Source organism: Lonchura striata, chromosome 3 (assembly GCF_050655825.1).
Source record: "Lonchura striata isolate lonStrDom1 chromosome 3, ASM5065582v1, whole genome shotgun sequence".
NCBI classification, from domain to species: domain Eukaryota; kingdom Metazoa; phylum Chordata; class Aves; order Passeriformes; family Estrildidae; genus Lonchura; species Lonchura striata.
This window is the reverse complement of record NC_140705.1, coordinates 19,756,263-19,765,738: the sequence shown is the minus strand read 5'-3', so window position 1 is coordinate 19,765,738 and position 9,476 is coordinate 19,756,263. Positions and strand designations below refer to the sequence as shown.

Here is a 9,476-nt window from a genome sequence, read left to right as displayed (position 1 = left end):
ATATCTCATCACTGCTCCTTTTAAATGTAAAAAGCAAGAGTTTCAAGAAACACCTGAAAATGGCTCAAGATGTATCTTGGAGCTCAGGTAACAGTTTGTGTCTTCAGAGGCTGCAGTCCGAGGTTTCCCGGCCATTCCGAAACGCTGCAGCATTTATGCAGCCCCGGTGGAAAGCGCCTTTGGAAGGGACAGCTCCGAGCCAGCGTTTGCGTGTGAGACAGCGACATCCAGTGCTGAGCTGGGTTACCCGCCGCGAGCGACAGGAAAGCACCAGTGCTTTCTACATTTAAAGTATCGCAAACATATTTTAAAATATTTAAAAATATTTAAGTAGAGAAATATACACAGTGTTTCTGTTCCCTAAATAAAAACCCCATACTTTGATATATTAATTATAAAAATGGTGTGTTCACCTGAAGTGAAATTTTCACTGAAGAATCACAGAATGGGTCACACTGGAAGGGACCACAGAGAGTCACCTTGGCCAACCTCCTTGCTCAAGCAGGGCCACCCTAGAGCACATTCTGATAGCATTGAGAATGTTTAATCAAGCTTACAATAAAAGTATGCAGAAATGTCTAGCTATATTTGAAGATAAAGAACATTTCCTACACTACACCTGTATTTGAATCTTGTTCAATGAATCACTACTCCTCTCTTTCCTGAAAATCTCAGTTCCTATAAAAATGGAGCTCAAGATCTTAGCTTATAATTCTCAACAGCCACAAAGTAATTCTTTGTAAACTCTTGCTCCATTTAGGATTCACAGCCACAGCAGATCACCATCGAATTCAAACACAGCTTTCCTGTAGATCCCTCTTTTCAAGAGCCAGCTGTTGAAAAGCACTAAGACTGTACTTGAAAGTTCTTTGTTTATACACTCAAGGATATTCTTTGAGAATACACTCAAGGATGTAGAAGACTTCAGTTCAGTACTGGTTCTGTGCCTTTTGGAGATAGGTGGGATTTTTATTGGTGATGGAGATCAATGTATCTACTAAGCTAGGAAATACTGCTGAGAAAGAGACATTTAAAATCTCTTTTTGAATCTGTTCCATTTTATCTATAATCATGAGATTCACTGGATCAAAACGAAGCTAAAATACATTCCACATTAAGAATATGATATTTCAGTGGGTATGGAAAAAGAGAGCATTCTAGGTTCTCATTTTTGGAAACTCATCTCAGTTATTTCTTTTTTATAGGAAACAAGGCCAACCTCAAACTCCAGCAAGTTTGCCAATTAATTTCTGACAATCTGTCTTTTCAGAGATTATCATTATTTCACAGTGCAACAAAATTACCTTCTACTATAATAAAGTTGCCAGTTTAATATTATTTTCTCCCTTGTAATGTTTCTCCATGGAGCTGACACCGTGCACTGTCATGAAAAGACACATTAAGGTAGGCTGAAGATTTGAGTCACTGTCTTCAAGCTACACAGACCAGTAACAAATCACCTCAGTCTTGTCTCACTCTCCAAAGGATCCAGTTGAGCAGCTACCAGTTTTCTGTATGTATGTTTGAAAAGGAAATATACTGGCTCTTTCACAAGCAACCTAAATTCAGGTTTCCCAATTAAAAGCAAGGGTATTCCACCAGTCTTAAACATCTGGCTCTCCTTTGTTTATACATACAAATTCTAAGTAGGCAGAACAGTCTCTAAATTCATGATCTAATTATTTTGGTTTGTCAGCAAATAGGCCCATGGTTAATGTTATGTACAATAACATTATGTGCCATATCATAAATCCAGACTCATGATGAAAAGAAGTCACGCTTCACCTACTGATGGCTTCTCCTATGGTTTATATCTACTTGAAAATAAAAAAAAACAGAAAGCAAACCAACAAACAACTTCACCTTAAACTTAGTGTTTCTTAGGCAAGTTTAGTTAGAGGAGATCACAGATAAATTTGTGTCTTTTTAAAATGTTGTAAATGGGAATATTTTTCTGACAAACACACAGGCCCATGCAAAACAAGAAAGTAATCCAAGACAGCCAAAAGGTCTTCACTAAGGGCAAATCCTGTCTGACCCACCTGGTGGCCTTTATGATGGAGTGATTGCAACAATCAATAGGGGAAGACCAACAGATATCATCCACACAGACTTCTGCAAGGCCTGTGCCCAGTCCCACACATCGTCATCACCGAACTGGAGAGACACGGATTTGAAGTGTGGACCATTCTGTGGATGAGACACTGGCTGGATGGACACAAGCAGAGGACTGTAGTCCACGCTGACATCCACGTGGAGGCCAGTGACAAGTGATGTCCCTCAGAGCCCTATTCTTTCCATTGATGCCCTTTAATGCCATTAACACAATGAGATCCAGTGCAAAGTCAGCAAGTTTGCAGATGGCACAAAGCTAAGTGGTAAAGGTGACACAAAGGAGGAAGGAGTGTCATCCAGAGATGTTCAGCCTGGAGAAAACTCCATGGAGACCTGGTTGCAGCTTTTCAGTATTTAAAGGGTGGTTACAAAAAAGAGGGAGAGTGGCTTTCTATGAGGACATGTAGTGATAGAACAAAGGAGATCAGCTTTCAACTAAAAGAGGTTCCGATTAGTTGTTAGGAAGAAAGTCTTCATTCCCAAAATGGCAAGGCCCTGGTTGCCCAGGGAAGCTGTGGATGCTCAAGGCCAGGTAGGATTAGGTCTTTAACCACCCAGTCTAGTGGGTGGAATCCTTGACCATGGCCGGTATGTCAGAGCTAGATGATCTTCAAGATCCCCATCAACCCACATGATTTTGTGATACATGGAAACCACATTTTTGTGTTAGTGAAAATTTATCTCACCTGTTAGATTTACATACTGTAGTTCCAGGACTCAGGGAAGGTTTTGAACTCACAATTTTGAGACACTTACCCTTCAAAAAAAATACTGATACAATTTTTGAATTTGGAGCTGTTTATATTTTCATACAGCAATACTTCTAGAACACAAAAAAAATGCCATCATGCTTTTGAAACCAAGTGTTATCCATCTTTTTGCCAACATCACACACAAGATAGGCAAAATAGCAAACTATTTGGAGAAAATTTGCCTTGGATGTACTAAATAAGGCACACTGTTTTCCACTGCAAGACTCGTTGCTCAGCTGCTCTGAACCTCCTCACTTACTGCTAATCAAATTCATACACTTCACACTGTGAAACAAAGGTTACTTGCTAACAGGTGGTATCTCCATATGAAGTATTACAGCTTCAAATGTGTGATACTAAAACAATTGTGTGCTGATTTTTTGCAGAACAGTTATCAACAGCAAAGTCAGAAACACAACATTTGAGTGGTCATGCTTAGGGCCACGTGTGAAAATTGCAACTCTCCCCATCAAATTGTAGGAGCAATGTGGGAGATGATTATGGGGAGGGCAGGGCCAGAATGCCTTGGGAAAACACCATTGTCTAAATTATGGTGAGGCACTGACACAATTCCCCACCACCCCTTGTTGTTAATGCAAATGTGCTGTCAGTCCCCAGTTATGTACTTCCCAGTTCCCTCCCTGCTTTCCTACTGCTGTTTCCCTCCAGCTGTTCCTGTACCCTGCAGAGCACTCTTTTTTTTTTTTCTGGTGTGGCGACAAGTACAGCATCCGGGCTCAGGCGTCTGGTGGGCTGGGGAAGTTGTCATTGCGGACCACCATGGGGTCACTCCTGGTGCTGCAGGCACTCCGACAGCACCTGCCTGGGGAAGCTACAGCAAGCCATCCACAGAGCAAGGCTGAACGTCTGTAAACCAGCCTGAGAGGACAACATCCTGTGTCTATGAAATCAAAAAGGTCTGTTCTTTGGTCCTGGTGACAGCTGCCATAGCCCACCTGGCAGTCATTTGGACAGACTCTCTTCACTCCTTCCCAAAAAGCACACGTTATCTACAAGAATATTTGAGATTTCTCCATTCAGTCGGCACCACCCAACACTGCACCAAGAGTCACAGCAGAATGGTCAGAATGGCAAAACACACAAACCTCCATCTCTTTAGTTTGCTAATATAAAACAGTCAAGCTGCCAGTAGCTCTGGATGGAGCTATGAGTGGATAAAGGAATGCCAAAGAGGCATGGGAAAGGTAAAGAAATGGATCCAACACTAACACTTCATTGCCCTTTCAGCAGGATTTTCACTTTCTCCCTCTTAGGAGACTTGCAAACTCTGTATGACATGCAGATGTTCTCTTCCTCAAGTCCCTGTCTCCTCTCTTGTGAAGACTATTCAAGTAATTAAAATCAGTTTCACAAACACTTCCTTAGCTTATAAACTTACTAGTGTTCTGCCATTCTGTACCCAAATGTTTTTCACATTAGTGTAGTATCAGTTTTGTAGATCATCTTTCCTGTTTTAAATGACACCTATTTTAGAACAGAACTGTGCATCTCCACACAAAGATACAACTTTTGCTAAATATGGACAGTCTTCATGGTGTCCACACCCCTTCTCAAATTACCTTAACTCAATGAAGACAGGCTACTTGAAGCAAAACTAAAGCCTTCTTCATTATTATCTACTTTTAATTTTCAGTAATTTATTTAAAAAAGCATTAAAAAGAGAAAAAAAGCATTAAAAAGAGAAAAAAAGCCTGCATGTAACATTACTAAGTTTCTTCCCTTTCTGTTCTACAAAGAATAAAATAATCAAATTTTCATCGAGTTTTATAAAAAATGGTTTTATCTAGAAGCCTTAAAAACATGAAGTATAAATTGAAAGAAATGCAGAGATAATTTTGAATTATTTACACACAATAAACTGGGGAATGTGCCAAACTGGGAATTTTTATGGGAAATAAAGAAGGAAAAAGTCTGATTAAAAATGAACACAAATTAACTCAAGATTCAGTGAGTGGATAGTTTTATTTATAAAATGTCACTGGCACACAGTACACATAGGAAGTATGAAACTTGATTTATAAAGAACTGAAGTGCTTCACAGAAGCATGGATTCCTGAGTTATCCTGAATCTCTCATTTACTGTAATTCACAACACAGCTCAAATTGGTTTAAGCAGCAGAATAACTGATACTTGATAAGCACAGAATAAAGGCATAGTAAAAAAATACACAGGCAAATAGAAACTGGAAGATTGTGTCTCATCAATACTAACAGCCTTGGTCATGGAGGAAAACAATCATATGCTGAAGGGCACAAAGACCTGTTAAGACTGGTTTCATAATTTCACAGCCAATTCCAATGTACTGTAGATAACTGCTTTCACCTCAATGTCCACAACCACGATTACAAAGTGCTCTTGACATCAGACACAAAAATAATTCTGTTCCTGCATACCCATACAGAAGGATTGATTACCCAGACAGGCATTATTGCAACTGAAGAAAGAAGAATATTGTTTGGCGCTTTCAATTCTTTTTCTCTTTTTCTGCTTTCCTTCTCTGCTGTAGCATTTTTAGCTCAGTCATTACATTCAAAGTTCTGTAAACCCAGGCGACCTGAAAAGTAAGTAAATTATTATACCTTTACTTTACCATATACCTTTACTTACTCATTTAATGAAAGCACCTGTATGAATGAACACATACATACCACAATTATAATAGTATTCACCAGCAGTGGTGCTGAAAATACAAGTGAAATAAACATTCCTCTTGAATCAAAGTATTGGTATTTAGAAAAGAGCCTGAAAGAAATAAAAAGAAAATGAAAGACAAAGCTTTATTTAGTGTAGTTCACACATTCAACTTTCCCAGCAACTCTTCTATATGGACACTCTACACACCATCCCACATCTTGAGATCACCAAGCATAGGCCAGCATTCTACTGTATTAAGTCAGAAAAAAAGAGGCAGTTGATACTTCTCCTGTTATGACTAATAATATCAGTCTTTCTCTTCTTTACAGTTTTACTGCATAAAAGCTAACTAACATGACTGACTACAAGAGTGAATCACAAATCATGCTTATTCTGAAGCATCTGAAATTACATTTTAGGTATTTTGCTTACTTATATTAGAGAAGATAACAAAAATAATAAATGCAGCAAAGCTTTAATTAGGTCATGTATGCTTGAAGTGAAACATAATGACTACAATTAGATGCTAGCATAAAGTGGTGTTAAACACATAACTTTCAGTGATACCAGGGAAAGATTAATTCAATGCTTAAAACATCAAAATAAACCATCAGTTTAATTCTGGTATACAGGTTTAGTAAAACAGGTAAATATTAATGCTTGTTACACAGAGAAGTAAGTATATAAAGCAGCAGCGCTATTTTTGAGGAGTGTTTCTTCAGCTATTAAACATGAATACCAAAAAAAACTCCAAAAAAAAACCAACCCAAACAAAAAACCAAAACCCACCAAAAAAACCCAAAAAACCCCACCAGAGTTCACATTCTTTTCCCCTTAAACACAGCACTCTGCTTTTCTCTCAGTTCTTTGACAAATTAGTTTACAAGCATCCATACAAGCAGTACAATAAATGCATGCTATCATTATTATTTCTTGTAAGTATGTGATAGCTATGTTGTACTGTATAGTTTTATTCAAAAAATGAAAGTGAGAACATTTACCTCCAATTCATGGCTGCTAATTCATTGATATATTCAGCGCAGTACACTAAGCCCACTATAAATGAAAGAAAAATATTAGATTCAGTATTCTATAAAAATAAAACTGCTCATAATACATCATCTAATCCAAATCCATGTGGTCTTGAACCAAAGCTAGTACGTGTTCTGCCAGTCAGCGATGATGACTGCTTGGCAAGGTCACTGTGGATTCTCAGGCTGATAAACCCTGACATAACACAAGTTGTTACTACAATGTGTAAGCCAGTCTTGCTCTTCCTCATGCCATCATCACGGCTGTCAGCAGGGCATATAGTGAACTTGCTTCAGAAACTAAAGCTGAGCGTATTCACTGAACGGCACCATTAGAACAAGGCAGAGTACAAAGCAACTGCTGGCTCTCAGTCGATTTCTTTTCTGTTTCTCCAGCACAGCAACACTTCATTGGGAAGCTGCGACACACACGGCAAATGACCATGCAGCCTTAATGTAACCTTACTCATCCCACTTCCTCACTAAGGCCAAGGTTTTAAGTTAGCACTTCATACATTTTCTTGGAAATAAAACAAATACATATTTTTAGGTCACAGCAGGTTCCACAGCAGATTATCACCGACAGACACAGGCACTGCCAGCGGAGAAGCTGCACTCACCCATGCAGAGGAAGTGCCCGACCTGCACCCGGCGGTGCTGCAGGGACGCGCACGTCAGCAGGAAGCAGAGCAGGTGGAAAGCCGCCAGCCCCAGCAGCCAGGGCTCCGACCAGTCCGTGCCCTGCGGGCAGAGGGAAGCGGCTCAGGCAGCGCCGGGACAAGGGCGCCCGAACGCGGCCGGGGTCGGTCACGGGCCGCGCCCCGCAGGCCCCCGCGCCAGGCTCGGCAGGGAGCGCGCCCCCAGCCAGGGCCTCCCCCTCCCCGCCGCACAGCCCCGCTCCCCGGGCGGCCCCGCTCCCCTCACCGCCAGCACGGCCGACAGCCCCGGCGGGCCGCGCACCGCCGGCTCCATGGCGGCGGCGCACCGCCGGCTCTCGCGAGACTCGGGCGGCCGCTTCTCCCGCGGGGCGATGGCGGGAAGGGGCGGCGGGGCTCGGAGCGGCTCCTCCTTCCCGGGGTTAACGAACCGCGGATGTCCCGAGGGTCGGGGCACGGGCTGAGGGGAACGAACCGCGGATGTCCCGGGGGTCGGGGCACGGGCTGAGGGGAACGAACCGCGGATGTCCCGAGGGTCGGGGCACGGCTGAGTGGCTCCGCACAGCCCCGTGCCTCCTTCCTCTGCGGTGCCTCGAGGCGCGTTGTGAGCGCCGGGAGCCGCCAGTGTCCCTCCGCTCCGCGGGGGCCCGCTGCACTCGGCGCGGGCTCGGTGGCCCGGCATGGGTGTTAACTTTCGGTCTCCTCTCAGCAGCACCCAGGGTTGGCTTTAGCGATGGCAGTCCAGGCAAAAAAAGAGCTGTTAGCCCAGCTGGGAGTTCTTTTAAAACAAACACAGTTCAACTCTCCAGGCAGGAACTTAAGTCAAATGGAAATCACTTCTCTCCAAGTAATGCCCACCGTGACCCCCCGCACACCTCGAGGCGCAGCGGGGCCTTGCTGTTCTTGCCACTACAGCAGAGCTCAAGGATACATTTTTTAACTTTGGAAGTTGAAAAAAGATTAAAATACTACAATGCAAAGGGAACACGACACAGGTTAAACCTCTAATTTATAATTCCATTTCTTAAATGCAGCTAGGTCTGGAAGAACCAACTATTCTTAAGACTTACCACTTAAACGACCATTTCAAACTCAGATTCCTAACAATGAAGCCAAATCTAATCTAAAGGATTAGATCTGTTGAACCAACACTATTTAAATGTATATTCATATTCTGCTTTCATTATTTTTTTCTGACATTTTAGCTTATCAGATGTGAGACTTTGACTTTTTTTTCCCCTAGTGTTTTGAAGTGCATGTATAAGTAAATATTACAGTTACTCTTAATTTAGTTTACCATAAAGCCAGATGTGGGTCATCAGTGTGACCTGGTCTCACTTCACTGTCAGACTTCTGCTATTTAATATGAGATACCTGAAACTGATAATTTTTTTATTATTATTTTTAGGGTTTTTTTTTTGCTTTAGGTTTTGTTAGTCTTTTTCTCAACAAAAATATCTGGAGGCTAATCAAGGCTTTCACTGGAAATGTTGTAAAATTAAGTAAGGTGATAGATTTCTACTTCCATTGTCTTTAAATTGTTTAAGACTATGGGAGAAAAGATATTTCTATCCCACATTGTAGATTGGAAAACAATCACTGGAATAACCCCATGAACCTGTACAGGCTGGGGTCTGATCTGCTGGGAGCAGCTCCAGGAAGAAGGACCTGGGGTCCTGGTGGACAACAAGCTGCTCAAGAACCAGCAGTGTGTCCTTGTGGCCAAGAAGGCCTAAGGTATCCTGGGGTTGCATTGGGAAGAGCTTTGGCAGCAGGTCACAGGAGGTGATCCTGTCCTTCTACTCAGCCCTGGTGAGGCACATCTGGAGTGCTGTGTCCAGTTCTGGGCTCCTCAGGACAGGAGAGACGTGGAGCACCTGGAGTGGGTCCAATGGAGGACTCCAAAGATGATTAAGGGACTGGAACAATTCTATTATGAGGACATGCTGAGGGAGCTTGGCCTGTTCAGCCTCCAGAGGAGATGAGGGGGGACGTCATCAATGTCTGTCAGTATCTGAAGGGAGATGCCAGGCTCTGCTCAGTGGTACCCAGCAATAGGACAAGAGGCAGTGGGCAGAAACTGATGCACAGAAGTTCCTCCTGAACATAAGGAAGAACTTCACTGTGCAGGTGACTGCGGTGGCTACCTGCCACGACCTTGGGCAGATGGGATGAGCCGGCTGGCACTGCCCGTGTGAGGCCGGGTGGCCACCACGAGAGAGCACCCCAGGGGAACGGCGTCTGCCACCCTGGTGGTGCCGAGTGC

At 42.8% G+C, this 9,476-nt stretch overlaps 1 protein-coding gene across 1 annotated transcript; it reads right to left on the bottom strand.

Annotated features, from left to right (window-relative positions):
• Positions 1–4,831: 4,831 nt before the first annotated feature.
• TMEM18 (transmembrane protein 18) lies at positions 4,832–7,559 on the bottom strand. Its single transcript, XM_021551121.3, has 5 exons — positions 7,479–7,559; positions 7,175–7,295; positions 6,525–6,579; positions 5,538–5,631; positions 4,832–5,443 (listed from the first exon to the last, which is right to left on the bottom strand). The coding sequence occupies exons 1-5, from the start codon at positions 7,524–7,526 to the stop codon at positions 5,354–5,356; spliced, it is 408 nt and encodes a 135-aa protein (XP_021406796.1). The 5' UTR covers positions 7,527–7,559; the 3' UTR covers positions 4,832–5,353.
• Between the last annotated feature and the right edge of the window lie 1,917 nt (positions 7,560–9,476).